The 22,794-nt window shown below is 41.9% G+C and overlaps 1 protein-coding gene across 3 annotated transcripts in view; it reads left to right on the top strand.

Moving 5' to 3' along the window:
* Positions 1 to 21,923, top strand: part of LOC115864891 (tumor necrosis factor receptor superfamily member 10A-like) — a 47,260-nt gene extending 25,337 nt beyond the window's left edge. The window contains exons 3-10 of one of the 3 annotated variants that reach the window (XM_060300034.1): positions 526 to 639; positions 1,407 to 1,518; positions 2,534 to 2,607; positions 2,695 to 2,790; positions 3,314 to 3,345; positions 3,807 to 3,989; positions 19,543 to 19,618; positions 20,805 to 21,923. In XM_060300034.1, coding sequence (XP_060156017.1) covers positions 526 to 639; positions 1,407 to 1,518; positions 2,534 to 2,607; positions 2,695 to 2,790; positions 3,314 to 3,345; positions 3,807 to 3,989; positions 19,543 to 19,618; positions 20,805 to 21,118 — 1,001 coding nt within the window. In that variant the 3' untranslated portion in view covers positions 21,119 to 21,923. Of the gene's footprint in view, positions 1 to 525; positions 640 to 1,406; positions 1,519 to 2,533; positions 2,791 to 3,313; positions 3,346 to 3,806; positions 3,990 to 19,542; positions 19,619 to 20,804 lie in introns of all 3 variants that reach the window. The other 2 variants (XM_060300035.1, XM_060300033.1) reach the window with 2 other exon arrangements.
* Positions 21,924 to 22,794: the final 871 nt, after the last annotated feature.

The raw sequence follows: 22,794 nt of genomic DNA, 5'->3' as shown, positions 1-22,794 counted from the left end.
CATTGAGGACAGGGATTAAGACTTTCTTCTGTGACTCTCTAGGGACCTGATGGTGCTGTCCAATTTAGTAGTCACTAGGTCCATGTGACTACTGAGCACTTGAAATATGGCCACTCCGAATAGTGAGTGATGTAAGGGAGAAATAATCCCTGTATTCTAAGACATACTTTGAAAAATGAATGTAAAATATTCGACTGTTTTATGTTTATTACATCTTTAAGTGATATTATTTTGAATATATTGATTAAAATGCATTATTAAAATTAATTTGAGCTGTTTCCTTCTGCTCTTTTAACGTGGCTCCTATAATATTTGAATTTTTTATTGACTTGTAATATATTTATGCTGCATTGTTAGTCAAGGGTATATAGTAGGTGCAGAATTGATGAACTGGCTGATGCCAGGTAAAATGAATTTCCCCATTTGGATTCTGTTGATGGCCAAAAGAGGAGTCTCCCAGTCACCACTGCCAGCCCCTGGGAATCCTGTGGGGATTCATTTACCAGATTTTCTCTCCCTTCCCAGGATACCATGTATCAGAAGATGGAGAAAACTGTATATCCTGTACAAATGGAGTGGACTTTACTAATCACTGGAATATGCTCCCTTCCTGCTTACCATGTACAATCTGTAAATCAGGTACAGAACATGGGGACCCATAACAAGTGCAGGCATGATGAGGTGGGAATTGTATCCAACATGGAATCAGGACATCTGGATTCCAATTCCAGTCCTTCTTGGTCTTCATCATACCCTGTTTTATGATTATGTCTTAGGTCAATACAAAAAATAGAAATTATTTTTATAATGCATGCCACATAGTATGTAAATCTTTTAAATCATCAGATGAAAGTGGTGGGAAAGTAATCTGTCCTTTGATGGAGGAGAGGGATGGGATATGTATAGTTACAGCATAAGAAAAGGCCTGGCCAAGTGGAAAAGTGCTAGGTTTGAGCTTTGACGTGGGTCTAGTCCTGGGCCAGGCCCCTCTTAGCCCTGTGCTCTGTGCTCCTGGCAGAGACTTGGCCTCTCTCAGCCTTTACAACTTAGGGCCCCTCTACCTCTCCAGCAGGGCTAGGTTTTGGGAAGTCACCCAAGGGTTCCTCTCCATCCAGGGTCTCTCAGATTATACCTGGCCCTTCCTACTGACCCTGTGAGCTATAAGATTTCCCTCCTTGTCCTAATGCATTAAATAATGAATCATGGTCCTTTTCTCACACCTCTGAGTATTGGTGACAGGTGAACAGGGGCTGTCCTTTATGTGCCCCACATGTGTTGCTGCAGAATTTGACCCCCAAAGCTACAGTGAACTGAGGAGAGCTGAGTGGGTGGGTGTTTGGTTGGTGAAGAAGGGTCGAGGGTCACGCAAGGGAAACACATCCCCAAACCTTATCCTTTGTCTTCAGGTGAAGAAGAGAGGACCCCTTGCACGGCGACTAAGGACACACAGTGTCAGTGCAAACCTGGAACTTTCCATGAAGAAGACTCACCTGAGTTCTGCCAGAAGTGCAGCACTGGGTGAGACGTGGGAGCCTAGGTGGTTCCCAACAGTTCAAGGGAAACACTACAGAGCCTCGCTTCCGCCCCAGGGAAGCTTCCGTCCCTGTGCTGGTGGGGTCTCCTGAGCCTGCAGCAGCCCCTCCCCATCCATCTGCATGTCCCTGCACTGCCCCCTGCATCTTCCCACACCTCCTTAGCACCGCTTCCCTTTGGCCAGGTCGGCTTTTCTATTGGACACAATAGGCCACTGATTAGATCCATGATGCAGTCAACAGAAGTTTTAATTTCTTTAAAAAAAAGATATCAAGAGGGGAAAAAATGAGTAGAATGCAGCTGGGCTTATATTCATCTTTATAACAATTCAGTCATAAAATGGAATCTTTAATATTTTTTATGCAGGAAAGGGCCCATGAATACAAAAGTGCCCACAGCCAAGTCATAATAAGATTGAGCATGTAGCTCCTTCAAGGTTCCTTTAAAGCCCTGAGCCAACTCAGCTGACCTCACATCCAGCCCTCATTCCCCCAATAAGAGGGAATGAATCTTTCCTATTTGGGGATGTAGGGGCCAATAGTAATTTGCTCTCCTCTGACGCTCCAGTGCTGGCTGTGATTGGTAGGAAGAGTCAACAGGTGGAGGACAAGAGGATCCTTGTATTAAAGCTTGACTGGAGGATGAGGCTTGGCTTGTGCCCAAACCCTTCTGACCCTTGACTTGGATGAGATGCCCCCTCACATAGGCTTCCCCTGCAGCCCAGGGAGGCCAGTGCAGGCCTTGCAGAGAAGGCCCAGCTCCTTAAGGGGCAGCTCTGAACACTCAGCAGGAGCCCTGGGGGCTGGAGTGCACAAGCCCAGATCCTTCTCCCACTCAGCAAGGGGCAGTGAGGGGACCCAGCCCTGCAGACAGGAGAAGCCCGTCCCTCCTGCACTGTCTTGTCAGGGTACCCCAGGTGGGAGTTTTCTCCCTCTTTCTCCTCATCTGGCCAGCTTTCCCTGACGGATCCCCTCCATGTCCTCCCTGTGTCTGTACCCAGGTGCCCTGATGGGATGGTCGTGGCCACGCCCTGTAGCCCTTTCAGCGACCTCACATGTGTGGACCGAAAATCAGGTACCCAGGCCAGTGGGGAGGCCCCGGTTCCTGGTGAGACAGTGACCATGCACCCAAGACTGCCCACCACTCCCTCTTCCTCCTCAGACACTTCACAGCTGGTGATCATAGTTGTAGCTGTAATTATAGCTGTCTGTTTCCTGCTGGTGATCATGTGTCTTTTCTGGCGGTTCTGCATTCAAGGTGAGGTTCTGGGAGGGAAGGGGGAGGTGCTGGCCCCCTCCTCCGTCTCCCCAGTCCTCCTGGCTTGGCTCTGATCTTGTTCCCCGGGATCCCCCTCCACCTCCCACCTCACCTGCCCCTACGAAGCCGGGATCGCATGAGTCCCCCATCTCAGCTGACGGTCCCCTCTTCCCCCTGGCCAAGTATGGTGGGCGGGGAGCAGGGTCAGTTCTTAATGTCTTTAGGACCCCCAGCCAGGGCAGAGAGGTGGTCAGCACCTTGACTGGGTGACAAGAGTCAGGGGAGAGGGTCGTTCAGCAGAACCCCACAGAGATTTTACATGGGTTTCATTTTCCCCCTTCTCTTCTCCCTCCCCGAGAGTTCTCCAGATTTGGAATGGCCCGCTCCCTGTCACCAGGCCCGGGGCTCCTTGTTCAGTGTCTGAGCCCCCAGCCCACACCCTGTCCCTGGCACTGTCCCTGGGGAGGGAGGTGCTGCAAGAGGGCGTTCCCGACGGCTCAGGCGGATGCCTCTTCTCTTCTAGGTCGTGGTGTGGACCCTAAGTGCATGGACAAAGTGAGTTGGTTTCTCCAGGACCTGGTGGCATCAGGCCCTCAGTAACTGTTTGGCCCTGGGTGGACACGGTCCCCAGTTTGTCCTATGCTGTTGTCCCTGGCTCTCTCAAGTGGCCTGAGGGCTCTGGGCTGACTGTAGGAGAGCAACTGGCCTGTTGAGAGCAGCTCTAAGGCTGGTTGGCAGTGCTAGCCCTGTCCCTCTTCCTGCTTGTGAGACGCCCTCACTCCATAACCCTGGATGCACCCTGGGGTATGGGGGGGTGTCAGGCAAGGGTGCTGAACCCCCCTTAGCACAGCACTAGGGTCCTGGTGCCATCAGCAGAACCCTGGATGTGTTGAGTCTGTGCCCACCTGGGGGGGGACAAACGGGAGTAGGTGGGGAGGCAGAGCCCACCATGTTCCCCCAGACGCTGCAGGGATCTGTGGGTATGGACTCCTGAATCAGCTCCTTGCCTTCCCAAGGTCTTTTTCTGCTGCTCCTGTCCCCCAAGAGGTCCTGGGGCTCTGGACAATGCCCATAACAACATGCTGATCAACAGAGATTTGCTGTCCATTCTGGTGCCCAAGAAGGACCTAGAAGACCAGGAGCAGGACAAGCTGACAGGTGTCATGGTACAGTCTCCAGTGGAAGCAAAGCATTTACTGGTGAGTGTGTGGTGAGCTTTCTTCTTGCCCAGGACTGAAGTAGAAACAGAGAAAGACCAATGTTGGTCAGGTCTCCTGTCCCATGGGGAAGTGGTGATAGAGGGATATCAGGGTCCTGAAGGGGAAAGGAACCTGCTACCCTGATATGGCAGACTGTCAGCTCTATGCAATATTGTGCTGTTTATTATCTGTCCAGTTCTCACTGTTTCCTCAGTCTAGAACAAGGAGGCACAGAGTGAGCACTCCCATATTTGTTGAATGATTGAATGAGGGCTGCATACTATTCCACTGCATAGTTGTAAAATAATATAGTAAGCCATTCCTCCTAATAATAGGAATATCAAATTTGTTACAAAATTATTATTACACTGAACATACATGAAAATAAATCTTAGTCCTGGGCTTCCCTGGTGGCGCAGTGGTTGAGAGTCCGCCTGCCGATGCAGGGGATACCGGTTCGTGCCCCGGTCCGGGAGGATCCCGCATGCCACGGAGCAGCTGGGCCCGTGAGCCATGGCCGCTGGGCCTGCGCGTCCGGAGCCTGTGCTCCGCAATGGGAGAGGCCACAGCAGTGAGAGGCCCGCATACCGCAAAAAAATAAATAAATAAAAAATAAATCTTAGTCCTGATAGCTGATCATATTTGTATAGTGGCTTCTTAGAAGAAGTAGAATTTTGGGGTCAACTTGTAGAAGTGCTTTTCTACTGTCTACACACACATGCACATCCAGTTTGGGTTCATATCTGTTCATCAGTTTTGACAGTGAGTAGTCAACCTGTGCAAACATTTCTCATTCTTCATAAGGTTGGAAAGTCATTCCCCACAACATAAGATGAAATTCTTTAATTTCTTAGAGTTTTTAAATTTAATGATGATTTTTAGCATTTAACAATTTTAGCTAACTGGAATTTATTTTGTGATATGATATGATGTGAGGAGCTCCCTGAATTCTGAGTCACTGTCTCCTTCCTATAACCCTATTTAGCAACTGCTTCTCCCACTTCCCTCTGTTTTAGGTCTCTCCTTTATCACATGTGAAATATTTATACGGACAATGATCTCTTTCCATCTAGAGTGTTCTTTTTGGGGTTTTTTTCCTGCATTGACAGTTGACCCTTGAACAAAGCTGGGGATAGGGACACAAGACCCTCCAAAATCCACATGTCTGTGGCTCTGCATCCTCAGGTTCAACCAACTGTGTATCATATAGTACTGTAGTGCATATATAGTGAAAAAAATCCACATGTACATGGACTTGTGCAGTTCAAACCCTTGTTGTTCAAGGGTCAACTATATACTGCATTCTTTTTAAAGAGAAAGTATGAAAGGAAGCAAACAAACAAAAAAGACAAATAATCCCCCCATCCTGATTAATCACTTTTCACATTTTTTCACAGTAGTTAATACATATCCACAGTGAGAAAATTTAAACAGTATAGAAAGTTTCTCAGTGAGTCATGAAAGCCTCATCCTATAATCTTTCTCTAGCCACTTAGTTCTTTTTATTTCAGGTAACTATGAGGTATAATTTTCTCTGATTCTTTGCTGAAATTGTTATGCATGTCATCTATATACTATACCAATGAAACTGTTTAGTATGTTTTAATATCTGAGAGAGCAATACCTCTTACTTTTTCAAAATTTATTGTTTACCCAGATAAAATTTAGAATTATTTTATAAGATATCCTCCACACCTAAAAAAATTATTGAAATATTTTGTATTACCTTAAATTCATAAATTAATCTAGGAAGAATTAAGATCTTGTTAATATTCAATATTGCTCTTATCAAAGAAGATAACATTGAGAGATTAAACATAATGGTGGAGTAGAAAGACCCTGAGCTCACCTCCTCTCACAGGCACACCGAAATTATAACTATTTACAGAGGAACTATTGGTGAGAAATACCAGAATCTACCAGAAAATATCTTCTACAACTAATGATATAAAGAAGGAACCACAAGATGGCTGAGACATAGTACAGTAAAAACCCATATTGCCGGGTGATCAACCCACAATTGGGAGGCTAATTACATTTGCAGAGGTTCTGCCCAAGGAGCAAGGAATCTGAGCCCCACATCAGGCTCCCCAGCCCAGGAGTTCTGCACCAGGAAGACAAGCCCCTAGAACATTTGGCTTTAAGGCCAGTGGGGCTTACTTTCAGGAGACCCAGAGGTTTGTGGGATATAGAAACTGCATCTTAAAGGGTGCACATAAAATCTCACAACCACTGGGACCCAGGGAAGAGCAGAAATTTGAAAGAAGTCTGGGTCAGACCTACCTGCTGATTTTGGAGAGTCCCGGGGAGGCAAGAGGCAACTGGATCTCATCCTGGGGACACTGACACTGCTGGTAGCAATTTGGGGGAGTTCATTCTACCACATGGACTCTGGTGCTGGCAAGCACCATTTTGGAATTCTCCCTCTAGCTTATTAGCCTTGGGATCCAGCCCTACCCCCACCCACCAGCCTATAGGCACCAGCACTTGGATGCCTCAGGCCAAGCATCTAGGCAAGCAGGGACACAGCCCCACCCACCAGCAGGCAGCCTGACTTAAGACCACCTGAGCCGACAGTTGCCCCTGGACGTCCTTGTCCACCAGTGGGCCCGGGACCCAGCCCTGCACACCAGTGTGCGGGCACTAGTCCCAGGAAATCATAGGGCCCTGCAGCCAGAGACCCAGCTCCACCCACAAGTGGGCAGACACCAGCCCCAGGATCTACTGCGCAGCAGCCCCAGGAACACTGCAGCCCCTCAGCTGCCTTGTCAGGACCCAACCAATACATCAGCAGGCTGGCATCAGCTCTGGGACCCCACTGGGCTCCAGCCATGCACACCAGCAGGCCAACTACAGGCCAAGGGGACACCTTGAGCCCCTCAGCCAGTGGCCCCAGGATCCAATCCCACCCACTAGTGGGCTGACACCAGCTTTGGGACACCCACAGCTCTGCATCCAGAGATCTCAGGATCTGATTCTGCATACGGGTGACTGGCACTAGCCCTGATAACCCCTGAGGGGGACCACATCAACATACATTGTAATTAAAATAGCAAAAATTAAAGATAAAGAGCGAATATTAAACCACAAGGGAAAACAACAAGAAACATACAAGGGAACTCCCATAAGGCCATGAGCTGACTTTTCAGTAGAAATTGCAGGCCAGAGGGAGAGGCACAATATATTTAAACTGTTGAAAGGGGAAAACCGACAACCAAGTATACTCTAACTGGCAAGTCTCCCATTCATATTTGATGAACATATCAGAAGTTTTACAGACCTAATGAAGCTAAAAGAGTTCAGCACCACCAAGCCAGATTTACAAGAAATGTTAATGGGACTTCTCTCAGTGGAAAAGAAAAACCCACAACTAGAAACACAAAACTTACAAAAGTAAAAAGTTAATTGGTAAAGGAAAATACACAGTAAAGGTAGTAAATCAACCACATACAAAGGTAGTAGGAAGGTAAAAAACAGAAGTAGTAAAATTATCTATATACACAATAAGTAGTAATGAAATATAGAAAACAAAATGATATAAAATATGATGTCAAAAATAGAAATTGAGGCACAAGAGGAATAAAAAAGCAGGGTTTATAAAATTCTTTTGAAATTAAGAGATCAGCAAATTAATCACACAAATACATACAGATAGTTTGATTATATAAACCTCACAGTAACCAGAAATCAAAAATCTATATTACATACACACACAGAAGAGAAAGGAATACAAACATAACAATAAAGAGAGTCATCAGTCACAGGGAAGAGAACAAAAGAAGAAAAAAGGAAAACTAAAAAGAATTACCCCCCAAATCTGAAAACAATTAACAAAATGACAATAAGTACACACTTATCAATAACTACTTTAAATGAATAAAGACTAAATGCTCCAATCAAAAGACATAGAGTGGTTGAATGGCTACAAACCAAGATCCATATATATGCTACTTCCAAGAGACCCACTAGCTCTAAAGACACACATAGACTAAAAGTGAGGGGGATGGAAAAAAGTATTCCATGCAAATGGAAATAAAAGAAATCCAGGGTAGCAATACTTATATCAGGCAAAATAGACTTTAAAATGAAGACTGTAACAAGAGAGAAAGAAAGACATGACCTAATGATCAAGGGATCAATCCAAGAAGAAGATATAACAGTAGTAAATATATATAGATTCAATATAGTAGCACCTAAATACATAAAGCAAATATGAACAGACATAAAGGGAGAAATTGACAGTAACACAAGAGTAGGGGATTTTAACACTCCACTTGCATCAATGGACAAATCATCTGGACAGAAAATCAATAAGGAAACACCGGCCCTAAAAGACACATTAGACCAGACGTACTTAATTGACATATATAGAACATTCCATCCAAAAGCAGCAGAATATACATTGTGCTGTACAGAAGTGCTCATGGAACATTTCTCCAAGATGGATCATATACTAGGCTACAAAACAAACCCAATAAATTTAAGAAATTTGAAACCATATCAAGCATCTTTTCTGACCACAATGCTATAAGACTAGAAATCAACTAGTAGAAAAATAAACTGCAAAAAACACAAACATGTGGAGCCTAAACAGTATACTGCTAAGCAACCAATGGATCACTGAAGAAATCATAGGAGAATTTAAAAAATATCTGGAGACAAATGAAAATGAAAACACCATGATCCAAAAATCTATAGGACACAGCAAAAGCAGTTCTAAAAGGGAAGTTTATAGTGATATAAGCTTACCTTAGGAACCAGAAAACATCTAAAGTAAACATCCTAACCTTACACCTAAAGGAACAAAAAAAAAAAAAAAAAAAGAAGAATAAATAAAATCCAAAATAAGTAGAAGGAAAAAACATCCTAAAGATCAGAGAATAAATAACTGCAATAGAGACTAAACAAAAAAATAGAAAAGATCAATGAAATTAAGAGCTGGTTCTTTGAAAAGAAAAAGAAAATTGAGGAACCTTTCACCAGACTAATCAAGAAAAAAAGTGAGTGGACCCAAGCCAATAAAAATCATAAGTAAAACAAAGAGAAGTTAAACCAACACCACAGAAATATAAAGGATCATAAGAGATTAATACAAACAACTATATGCCGATAAATTGGACAACATAGAAGAAATGGAAAAATTCCTACAAATGTACAATCTCCAAAGACTGAACTAGGAAGAAATAGGAACAGACCAACTACCCATAATGAAATCAAATCAGTAATCAAAAAACTCCACAAAAACAAAAGTCCAGGACCTGATGGCTTCAAAGGGGAATTCTACCAAACGTTTAGAGAAGAGTTAACACCTATCCTTCTCAAACCATTCCAACTAATTGCAGAGAAAGGAATGCTTCCAAACTCATTCTATGAGGCCAACATCACCCTGATACTAAAAGCTGACAAAGATATCACAAAAAAGGAAATTATGGTCCAATGTCACTGATGAACATAGATGGAAAAATCCTCAACAAAATATTAGCAAACTGAATCCAACAATACAGTAAAAGATATATACATCATGATAAATTGGGATTTATCCCAGGGATGTAAGGATTTTTCAACATCTGCAAATCAATCAATATGATACACCACATTAACAAACTGAAGAATAAAAACCATATGATCACCTCAATAGATGCAGAAGAACATTGTGACAAAATTCAAAATCCATTTATAATTAAAAAGTGGGCATAGAGGGGACACACCTCAACATAATAAAGGCCATATATGACAAACCCACAGCTAACAACATACCCAATGGTGAAAAGCTGAAAGCATTTCCTCTAAGATCAGGAACAAGACAAGGATGCCCACTGTCACCATTTTTATTTAACATAGTGTTGGAAGTCCTAGCCACAGCAAACAGACAAGAAGAAATACATATAAAAGGCATCCAAATTGAAAGGGAAGAAGTAAAACTGTTACTGTTTGCAAATAACATAATAATATACATAGAAAATCCTAAAGACACCCCTAGAAAACTGCTAGAGCTAGTCAATGAATTTGGTAAAGTTGCAGGACACAAAATTAATATACTGAAATCTGTTGCATTTCTATACACTAACAACAAACTATCAAAAAAGAGAAATTAAGGAAACAATTCCATTTACCATTGCATCAAAAAGAATAAAATATCTAGGAATAAACCTACCTAAGGAGGTTAAAGACCTGTACTAGGAAAACTATAAGACACTGATGAGAGAAACTGAAGATGACACAAACAAATGGAAAGATACACTGTGTTCATGAATTGGAAGAATTAATATTGTTAAAATGACCACGCTATCCAAGGCAATCTACAGATTCAATGTAATCCCTATCAAAATACCAATGGCATTTTTCATTGAAATAGAACAAATAATCTTAAAATTTGTGTGGAAACACAAAAGACTTGGAATAGCCAAGACAGTCTTGAGAAAGAACAAAGTTAAGGTATTATATTCCTTGATTTCATACTATACTACAAAGCTACAAAAACAGTCACACAGACATACTATACTACAAAGCTACAAAAATAGAATAGAGGGCTTCCCTGGTGGCGCAGTGGTTGAGAGTCCGCCTGCCGATGCAGGGGACATGGGTTCGTGCCCCGGTCTGGGAAGATACCACATGCTGCGGAGTGGCTGGGCCCGTGAGCCATGGCCTCTGAGCCTGCATGTCCAGAGCCTGTGCTCCACAATGGGAGAGGCCACAACAGTGAGAGGCCTGCGTACCGCAAAAAAAAAAAAAAAAAAAAAGCCCAGAAAGAAACCCATGCACTTAGGGTCAAGTAGTCTATGACAAAGGAGGCAAGAATATACAATGTAGAAAAGACATTCTCTTCAGTAACTGACGCTGGAAAAACTGGACAGCTACATCTAAAAGAATGAAATTAGAACATTTTCACACACCATATACAAAAATAAACTCAAAATGGATTAACAACCTAAATGTATGACCAGAAACCATAAAACACCTAGAAGAAAACATAGGCAGAACACTCTCTGACATAAATCATGACAATATTTTTTTGGATCTGTTGCCTAAGGCAAAGGAAACAAAAGCAAAAATGAACAGATAGACCTAATTAAACTTAAAAGCTTTTGCACAGCAAAGGAAACCACTGACAAAACAAAAAGACACCCTACTGAATAGAAGAAAATATTTGCAAATGATATGACCAATAAGGGGTTAATATCCAACATATATAAATAGCTCATGCAACTCAATATCAAAAACAACAACAACCAGACAACTCAATTAAAAAACAGGCAGAAAACCCAAATAGACATTTTTCCAAAGAGGAAATGCAGATGGCCAACAGGTACCTGAAAAGATGCTCGACATCACTAATCATCAGAGAAATGCAAATCAAAACCACAATGAGATATCACTTCACACCTTTCAGAATGGCTAGCATCAAAAAGACCATAAATAACAAGTTTTGGCAAGGAAGTAGAGAAAAAAGAAGTCTCATACGGTGTTGGTGGGAATGTAAATTGGTGCAGCCACTGTGGAAAACAGTATGGAGGTTCCTCGAAAAACTGAAAATAGAACTACCATGTGATCCAGCAATTTCACTACTGGGTAAATATTTTATTAAAAGTGAAAACACTAATTCTAATGTTCACAGCAGCATTATTTACAATAGCCAAGATATGGAAACAACCTAAGTGTGCATCAACAGATGAATGGAGAGGCAGACTCAAGATGGCGGCTTGGGAAGATATAGAATTCATGTCCCCCCACAACTAGGGTGCCTGCTGGACTCTAGTGGGGGACCTTGATGCCCACGGAGAAAGGAGGAACCCCCAAGCAAACCAGTAGGACATGCGGGGCCTGAGTGGGGAGGAGAAGTGAAGGCTGGACAGGACCAGCACCCCTGAGGGATGACTGAGAAGGAGGGGTTCCCCATACTTGGAGGGACCCTCAGGGACTTGGATCAGGGGGTAGCACACTGAGAGTTTCCCCTGCCCAATCGGCTGGGGAAGTCTGCCTGGCTCTTGGGCCAGGTCCTATCCCCTCAGAGGCCCCCTCCAGGCTGCATTGGTCCTGGGAGCATAGCAAGGAGGCCAGGGGGGAGAACAGGAGAGGCAGGCAGGAGGAGCCCTCCAGGACCAGAGGAGCTGGAGAGGAGCAGAGAATGTTTGCCCCACCTACTCAGGTCTGGGAAGCCTGCTGGTCTTCTAGGTTGGGCCCCCACCCTCTGAGACCAGAGACCTGGGCCCCTTTTCAGGCTTGAGCCTAAGCCCTACCCTTCACACACTTCAGGGTGTGTTCCAGCCCTGTGAGCCCTAACCATAGGCCCCACCCAGTGCCCAAACCCCGCCACTGCTTAAACCCTGATGTCCACAGCCAAGGCCTTTTCCACCTTTTATTTTTTCTTTTCCTCTTTTTTAATATTGTGGTCCTGTTTTACCTTCCAGTTGTTGTTTCATCTATATTTTTATTTTTATATACTTTCTAACATATTTGTTAGTTTCTGAGTTTAATTTTATTTTTTACTGTTTATTATTGTTCTTTTTTTTTTTTTTTTCTTGAAACCCTCTGCATCTTGTGGGATCTTGGTTCACGAGCCAGGGGTCAGGCCAAAGCTCCCGTGGTGGGAACTCTGAGTCTAAAACACTGGACTAACAGAGAACCTCAGACGCCAGGGAATATTCATCAGAGTGAGGTCTCATGGAGGTCCTCATCTCGGCACCAAGACCCAGCTGTACCCAACAGCCTACAAACTCCAGTGGTGGAAGCCTCAGGTCAAACAAGTAGTTAGACAATCCCACCAATCAAAAAAATAATAATAAGATGGCAAAAAAATAGGTCACAGATGAAGGAGCAAGGTAAAAACCTATAAGACCAAATAAATGAAGAGGAAATAGACAATCTACCTGAAAAAGAATTCAGAGTAATGTTAGTAAACATGATCCAGAATCTCAGAAATAGAATGGAGGCACGGATTGTGAAAATACAAGATATGTTTAGCAAAGATCTAGAATAACTAAAGAATAAACAAACAAGAGATGAATAACACAATAACTGAAATGAAAAATACACTAGAAGGAATCAATAACAGAATAACTGAGGCAGAAGAACAAATAAGTGAGCTGGAAGACAATATGGTGGAAATAACTCTGAGAAGCAGAATAAAGGAAAAAGAATTGAAGACAATCTCAGAGACCTCTGGGACAACACTAAATGCACCAACATTCGAATTAGAGCAGTCCCAGAAGAAGAAGAGAAAAAGAAAGGGTCTGAGAAAATATTTGAAGAGTTTATAGTGGAAAACTTCCCTAACATGGGAAAGGAAAGAGTCACGCAAGTCCAGGAAACACAGGGAGTCCCATATAGGATAAACCCTAGGAAAAACACACCAAGACACATATTAATCAAACTAACAAAAATTAAATTCAAAGAAAAAATATTAAAAGCAGCAAGGGGAAAACAAAAAATAACATAAAAGGGAATCCCCATAAGGTTATCAGCTGATTTTTCATCAGAAACTCTACAGGCCAGAAGGGAGTGGCAGGATATACTTAAAGTGTTGAAAGAGAAAAACCTACAACCAAGATTACCCAGCAAGGATTTCATTCAGATTCAACAGAGAAATCAAAACATTTTCAAACAAGCAAAACCTAAGAGAATTCAGCACCACCAAACCAGCTTTACAACAAATACTAAAGAAACTTTTCTAGGCAGGAAACACAAGAGAAGAAAAAGACCCACAAAAACAAACCCAAAACAATTAAGAAAATGGTAATAGGAACATACATATCACTAATAACCTTGAATGTAAATGCATTAAATGCCCCAACCAAAAGACACAGACTGGCTGAATGGATACAAAAACAAGGCCTATATATATGCTATCTACAAGAGACCCACTTCAGACTTAGGGACACATACAGACTGAAAATGAAGGCATGGAAAAAGATATTCCATACAAATGGAAATCAAAAGAAAGCTGGAGTAGCAATATTCGTATCAGATAAAATAGACCTTAAACTGAAGACTGTTACAGGAGATAAGGACATTACATAATGTTCAAGGGATCAATCCAAGAAGATATACCAATTATAAAAGTTTATGCACCCAACATAGGAGCACCTCAATACATAAGGCAAATGCTAACAACCATGAAAGGGGAAATAGAAAGTAACACAATAATACTAAGGGACTTTAACACCCCACTTATACCAATGGACAGATCATCCAAACAGAAAACAAATAAGGAAACACAGCTTTAAATGACACAATAGACCAGATAGATTTAATTGATATTTATAGAACATTCCACCCAAAAGTGGCAGAATACACTTTCTTCTCAATTGCACATGGAACATTCTCTCCAGGATAGATCACATCTTGGGTCACAAATCAAGCCTCAGTAAATTTAAGAAAATTGAAATCATATCAAGCATCTTTTCTGACCACAACGCTATGAGATTGGAAATCAATTACATGAAAAAAAAACTGTAAAAAACACAAATACATGGAGGTTAAACAGTGCACTACTAAATAACCAAGAGATCACTGAAGAAATCAAAGAAGAAATTTTAAAAAATACATAGAAACAAATGACAATGAAAACATGATAAGCCAAAACATATGGGATGCAGGAAAAGCAGATCTAAGTGGGAAGTTTATAGCAATTCAATCTCACCTCAAGAAAGAAGAAAAATCTCAAATAAACAATCTAACCCTACACCTAAAGCAACTAGGCAAAGAAGAACAAGAAACCCCAGAGTCACTAGAAGGAAAGAAATCATAAAGATCAGAGCAGAAATAAATGAACTAGAAATGAAGAAAACAATAGCAAAGATCAATAAAACTAAAAGTGAGTTCTTTGAGAAGATAAACAAAATTGATAAATCCTTAGCCAGACTCATCAAGGAAGAAGGAAGAGTATGCAAATCAATAAAATTAGAAATGAAAAAGGAGAAATCACAACTGACACCACAAAAATATAAAAGATTATAAGAGACTACTACAAACAACTATATGCCAATAAAATGGACAACCACGAAGAAATGGACACATTCTTGGAAAGGTACATTTTTCCAAGACTGAACTGGGAGGAATTAGAAAATATAAACAGACTTATCACAAGTAATGAAATTGAAACCATAATTAAAAATCTTCCAACAAATAAATGTCCAGGACCAGAGGGCTTCACAGGTGAATTCTATCAAACATTTAGAGAAGAGCTAACACCTATCCTTCTCAAATCCAAAAAACTGCAGAGGGAGGAACACTCTCAAATTCATTCTACGAAGCCACCATCACCCTGATACCAAAACCAGAAAAAGATATCACAAACATAGAAAATTATAGACCAATATCACTGATGAACATAGATGCAAAAATAACATAAACCACAGCAAAGAGAATCCAACAACACATTGAAAGGATCATACACCATGACAACTGGGATTTATCCCAGGAATGCAAGGATTCTTCAATATACGCAATCAATGTGATACGCCATATTAACAAATTGAAGAATAAAAACCATATGATCATCTCAATAGATGCAGAAAAAGCTTTTGACAAAATTCAACACCAATTTATGAAAAAAACTCTCCAGAAAATGGGCATAGAGGGAACCTACCTCAACACAATAAAGACCATATATGACAAACCCACAGCAAACATCATACTCAATGGTGAAAAACTGAAAGCATTTCCACTAAGATCAGGAACAAGACAAGGTTGCCCACTCTCACCATTCTTATTCAACATAGTTTTGGAAGTCACAGCCACAGCAATCAGAAAAGAAAAAGAAATAAAAGGAAGCCGAATTGGCAAAGAAGAAATAAAACTGTTACTGTTTGCAGATGATGATACTATATATAGAAAATCCTAAAGATGCCACCAGAAAACTACTAGAGCTAATCAATGAATTTGGTATTGTTGCAAGATACAAAATTAATGCACAGAAATCTCTGGCATTCCTATACACTAACAATGAAAAATCAGAAAGAGAAATTAAGGAAACAATCCCATTTACCATCATAACAAAAAGAATAAAAAACCTAGGAATAAACCTACCTAAGGAGGTGAAAGACTTGTACTCAGAAAACTATAAAACACTGATGAAAGAAATCAAAGATGACATAAACAGATGGAGAAATATACCACATTCTTGGATTGGAAGAATTGATATTGTGAAAATGACTATACTACCCAAAGCAATCTACAGATTCACTGCAATCCCTATCAAATTACCAATGGCATTTTTCACATAATTGGAACAAATAATTTTACAATTCATATGAAAACATAAAAGACCCCAAATAGCTAAAGCAATCTTGAGAAAGAAAAATGAAGCTGGAGGAATCAGGCTCCCTGACTTCCAACTACACTACAAAGCTACAGTAATCAAGACAGTATGGTACTGGCACAAAAACAAAAAGAGAAATATAGATCAATGGTACAGGATAGAAAGCTCAGAGATAAACCCACACACATATAGTCACCTAATTTACAACAAAGGAGGCAAGAACATACAATGGAGAAAAGACAGCCTCTTCAATAAGTGGTTCTGGGAAAACTGGACAGCTACCTGTAAAAGACTGAAATTAGAACACTACCTAACACCATACACAAAACAAACTCCAAATGAATTAAAGACCTCAATGTAAGACGAGACACTATAAAACTCTTAGAGGAAAACATAGGGAAAACACTCTTTGACATAAACCACAGCAAAATCATTTTTGACCCACCCTCTAGAGTAATGAAAACAAAAACAAAAATAAACGAATGGGACCTAATTAAACTTAAACTCTTGCACAGCAAAGGAAACCATAAACAAGACAAAAAGACAACCCTCAGTTCTCACTATGGAGAACAGTACGGAGGTTCCTTAAAAAACTAAAAACAGAACTACTACATGACCCAGCAATCTCACTGCTGGGCACATACCCTGAGAAAACCATAATTCAAAAAGAATCATGTACCACAATGTTCATTGCAGCACTATTTACAATAGCCAGGACATGGAAGCAACCTAAATGTCCATCGACAGATGAATGGATAAAGAAGATGTGGTACATATATACAATGGAATATTACTCAGCCATAAAAGGAAATGAAATTGAGTTATTTGTAGTGAGGTGGATGGATCTAGAGTCTGTCATACAGAGTGAAGTAAGTCAGAAAGAGAAAAACAAATACCGTATGCTAACGTATATATATGGAATCTAAAAAAAACAAAATGGTACTGATGAACATAGTGACAGGGCAGGAATAAAGACGCAGACATAGAGGAGGGACTTGAGGACACCGCGGGGAGGGGGAAGCTGGGGCGAAGCGAAAGTAGCATCAACATATATACACTACCAAAAGTAAAATAGATACCGAGTGGGAAGCAGCAGCATAGCACAGGCACATCAGCTAGGTGCTTTGCAATGACTTAGAGGGGTTGGATAGGGATGGTGGGAGGGAGGCTCAAGAGGGAGGGGATATGGGGATATATGTATGCATATGGCTGATTCACTTTGTTGTACAACAGAACCTAACACAGTATTGTGAAGCAATTATATTCCAATAAAGATGTATTTAAAAAAAAAGAAAATGTGGTATATACATACAATGGAATATTGTTCAATCTTAAAAAATAAGGAAATCCCGCAATATGCTACAACATGGATGTGCCTTGAGGACATTATGCTAAGTGAAATAGGCCAGTCACAAAAGGACAAATACTGCATGATTTCACTTATATGAGATATCCAAAATAGTCATACTCACAGAAGCAAGAAATAGAATGATGCTTGCCAGGGGCTAGGGAGAGGGGCAAATGGGTAGTTGCTAATCGACTTGTATAAAATTTCAGTTGTGCAAGATGGATGAATTCTAGAGATCTGCATTACCACAATGTGCCTATAGATAATAATAAATGTATTGTACTCTTAAAAATCTGTTAAGAGGGTAGATCTCATGTTAAGTGTTCTTACCACAATAAATACAAAAAAGAAAGAAAAAAACCCAGATTAATGGATACGAAGATGTGAGATATACATGTATACACACACACACACACACACACACACACACACACACACATATACACACAATGGAATACTACTCAGCCGTAAAAAAGAATGAAATTTTGCCATTTGCAGCGACATGGATGGACCTGGAGGGTATTATGCTTAATGAAATAAGTCAGACAGAGAAAGACAAATACTGTATGTTATCACCTAATGTGGCATTTAAGAAATAAAAAAACAAATGAACATAACAAGAAAGAAGCAGAGTCACAGATATAGAGAACAAATTAGTGGTTACCAGGGGGAAAGGGAAGGTGGGAGGCCAAAATAGGGGTAGGGGATTAAGAGGTACAAATTATTATATACAAAACAAATATCTACAAAAATAGATTGTACAGCACAGGGAATATAGCCAATATTTTATAATCACTTTAAATGGAGTATAATCTCTAAAAATTCTGAATCTGCATTGTACACCTGATACTAATATAATATTGTAAATCAACTATAACTCAATGAAAAAATATATGAATGAAAAAAGGAGATAGCATTTCAAGTCAAGGGTTTTTATTATGACTCAATAAGATTTGAGTTCTTCAGATAAGTTATGACTATTTCTTGTCAAAGCTGTTTCTTTATTACTCTTAATGGTTGGATCCTCTTATAATCTCATTTTCTAATATGTTGTTTCTGCTATGTTTTTAACATTCATCAAGACATGCACTCATTTTTAAGTACTGTAGCTTAAACCTTAGGTTTTTAAAATATTCAGCCATATTAAAATCATAATTATTTTTTCTGCCCCCTTCCCCTAGTTTTGCCTCATTTTTTCTTCACATCTTGCTTGCTGCATAGTCCAGAACTTATGTTCAAAGATGCTTAGAGAAGGCAGATATTTTGCTCTTGATTTGATTCCACTGGGAATGCCTCCAACATTTCACCATTAGGAATGATGCTGACTCTTGTGTTCATATAGAAAATTTTATCATTGTGGATGCAGCCTCCTATTTTTAGGTATTTTTACAAAGTCAGAGTTCATGTTTACTTCTACCAAATGCCTTTCCAGTCTCCATGGAGGCTATCAGATGCTTTCATTCCCTTATTTAGGCTATTGATATGGTACATTATTGCTGATCAAAGCACCTTCATGTACATGGAATAGACACTTACTTTAGATTTTCCAAAATGCCCTTGTAAATACTCTTCATTTGAGTCACAAGAAGGCTGGGATGGAGTGCTTGTCTCCTGACAAGGTGGGTGGGAAAGGACTAGAAGGGCAGAAGGGACTGTGTGGGTGCTGGGAATGTTCTGTGTCTTGATTGGGTGATGGCTACTCAGCTGTATACAGTTGTCAAAACTGGAGCAGATACTTAAGAAGTGAGCATTACTGCAGGGAACATGTCCCTCCATGAGTACATGAGCCTGTGAACTGCTCAGGGCGAGAGGTTCCTCTCCATCTCCACAGAGACCCGGGAGGGAAGGTGGCTGCCCATGTCACGCAGCGGGCTGGTTGCCGGGCTCAGTTCTGGAACCCAGGACCCCTGATTAAGACCAAGGCTGTTCTCCACTGTGTTTTACAGGAACCAACAGAAGATGAAGCATCTCACACGAGAAGAAGGCTGCTGGTTCCAGCAAACGGTGCAGACCCCACTGAAAGTGAGTGCTTTCCCCGGGCACTGGGGCAGGAGTGGAGGGAGGAGGGACAGTGCCCTAACTGCCGTCCCCATAGCTGTTAGGGCAACTCAGAGCAGGGATGGCTTGTCATTGGACCTTCGGGACTCTAATTCCCTCTCTGCCCCCTCTTCTTCTCCCCACCCTGCACCCCTCTGTCCCCTAACAGTGTCCCATAACACCTCCCTGTCCTTCCCTGCCCCCCATCCTCCCTCCTCCCCTGTTGCTCAGGGCCAGGTTGGCCCACCCTGAGGCATCTAAGGGGCTGTGCCGTCCAGCAGGGCACCCAGGGGCCGCAGGAGGCTGTGGAGCATCTGACCTGTGGCCAAATCTGATGAGCTGTAGTGTAACTCGATACTGTATTGCAAAGAACTGGTAGGAAAAAGGACTGTAATATGTCTCATTAACAGTTTGTTGTATACTGATTACATGCTGAAATGAAAATTTTTAGAATATATTGAGTTAGTACCCTATTTTATGAAAATTAGCTATTACTTGTTACTTTTTACGTTTTTCAGTGTAGCCGTTAGAAAATATAAATTTGTATCGGGGCCCACCTTATGTACCTATGCACGGTGGTGTGCACTGCATTTCACACGTCTCATTGAATCCCCAGTACAGTCCCGTGAGGTGGGTGGTGCTTGCTCCATTTTATGGGTTAAATTCTTGCTCCGAGTCTGTCCCCATCTAGCTCTGCCACAGTGTCAGTCAGCGAGGCCGAGCTGGGTGTGAGGCCAGAGACCTTCCTCCCTCCAGGCCCTTGCTCTGTCCCCACTGCAGAGGTGGCAGCCAGGGGACCTCACTCTCGTGAGAACGGCAGGTGTCCTCCTCTGAGGTCTGTTGCACCACTGTGTCCCGCCCTCTGTCTCCTACCACAGACTGCCTTCTCCCTCCATGACGTCCATCTCCCCTCCCTGGTGGGCCCTCATCCCCCCTTAGGGCAGGACTCTCTGGAGACCTGGACTCCCTGCAGTGCCTTGGGCACAGGTGAGGCCCATGGAGTGTGGCCTGATTCTCTGCTGATGGGAAGCATGTCAGGGACGCAGAGCAGCAGGTTCACCAGCAGAGGGCGCTCCTCAGGTCCCACCCTGGGGTCTAGGCCTGACTGAGGGTCCTCTGCCCTTTCTAAAGCCTGTCCCAACTCTGTCTCTGTGACTTTCCCTCAACCTAGGTCTGAGACTATTCTTCGATTACTTTGCAACCGCCGTGTCCCCTAACTGCTGGGACTCACTCATGAGGCAGTTGGGCCTCACGCGAAATGAGATCCTTCTGGCCAGAGAAGGGGTCCGGGTCCCTCGGGATGCCTTGTATGAAATGCTAGAGACCTGGGTCAGCAACAAGGGACGGGCGGCTTCAGTCAACACCCTGCTGGATGCCTTGGAAACGCTGGGGGAAAGACTGGCAAAGGAGACAATTCGGGACCACCTGTTGGGCTCGGGAAAGTATGTCTGTGAAGATGGTGAAGCAGGCTCTGCTGTGTCCTGAGTCTAAAAGAATCTCTTTATGAAACTACAGCTTCCCTACTTTACCTTTTCTTCTGGAAAGGGACACATGATTGGACACCAGCCTGGATGAAACAGCCGGTACTTGACGAATACTTGAAGGAACACTATCATTCGATATATGCAGAAGTTGTAGAGTTCTAGAACTTTTCAGTAAAATGAGTAATTTTTATGAAATGTCATTGATAAATGATGGTGGAAATATTTATAAATATTTATGCTCGTGTATGTACTGAGAGTTGATTTAGGATGTCATTTAGTTCAGAGCACTTTGTCATCCTACCAGAACTGCACGTTTTACTTGTATTTTTTATTTTGGGACATCCACCCATGTTATGTGCGTACTTAATTATGTCTAATGACGACTTAATATTTTATGATAAGCATCTTTCCATTTTAATATTTTTGTATAGATTTATATGAACGTGGGAAACCTTTTGGAAAGGTTACTTACTAGGTTGACTACGTGGGTTCCCTGGAAGGGAGCAGGCAACCATAAAATCAGTAAAAATACAGAGCAGGGAGGACGAAGCCCACTGCAGTGGGAGGCACTGGTGGGATCAATTCTCCCTCATACGGGAGTCTGACTTTGTCTAGGATTAGATGACCAGCAACTTTTAAAGTGTCCATCATTTCCCACTGACAATTTTATAGGTGTGGGATTATTTATATTATTTATTGGTAGATGTTTACAAATGAGGAGAGAGTGAGGAGAAGTAGCATCCACATGCAGCCCTGTGTCTGGTATCCATGAACTGGGCTGTCATGCGTGGGCCTCCTCCTGTTCATCTATGGACCTGAGTGGGAAGGGTGGGACATGGGTGGGACACGTGAGTGTCAAATAGCTTCTATGTCATGTGCCACGTCTGGTTTTGTTAGTGAACCTTCAGTTCTATCTGGGCTCCAGGGAGAGAGGACAGGGATCTGCTCCTGGTGTCTGCCATGGTCTCTGGGAGGAAGAGGGGACAGTGCTCATGGATTGTGTTCAATGTTGGCTGACTCAGCACTACTAGATGAGCCCTCTCACTTACGGTGGTCTGTGAATCTGCGTCCCAGAACAGCCTTTTTAGGGTACAGATTCCAAATATGAGGAGCTTAGTGCCTCTGTAAGCATCCCACTTCTGCGTGAAAGGGAACACATAAACACAAATTCTTATTTTCTTTTTACCATTAGAATGTATACTTTATTTTTAAAAAATTTTCCATTTTTAAAAATTGAACTATAGTTGGTTTACAACTAAGCCTTCACACCACAACTAATAATCTCGTGTGCCTCAACAAGAGAGCCCACGTGCCACAACTACAGAGCCCACACACTCCGGATCCCTGCACGCCGCAACTAGAGAGAGAAAACCCGTACGCGACCACTAGAGAGAAGCCTGAGATCCACAACTAGAGAGAAACTGGAGCAGACTACGCACTGTAACGAAAGATCCCGCATGCCTCAACAGAGGTCCCTTGTGATGCAACTAAGACACAACACAGCCAAAAAAAATAAAGAAAATACATAAATAAAATAAATAAATATTAAACTCTCATCCACTGCTGGGATGAGTGGAAAGTGTGCAACCTCTTTGGAGATGTCTGGAAATATCTGCCAAAGCTGAATATACACATACCTTTTAATCCAACAATTCTACTCAAGGGCTTCTGTGAAAT

This window comes from Globicephala melas, chromosome 6 (assembly GCF_963455315.2).
Source record: "Globicephala melas chromosome 6, mGloMel1.2, whole genome shotgun sequence".
Classification (NCBI taxonomy): domain Eukaryota; kingdom Metazoa; phylum Chordata; class Mammalia; order Artiodactyla; family Delphinidae; genus Globicephala; species Globicephala melas.
Note: the sequence above shows the minus strand (reverse complement) of the source record. Positions and strands in the feature narration are given on the sequence as shown.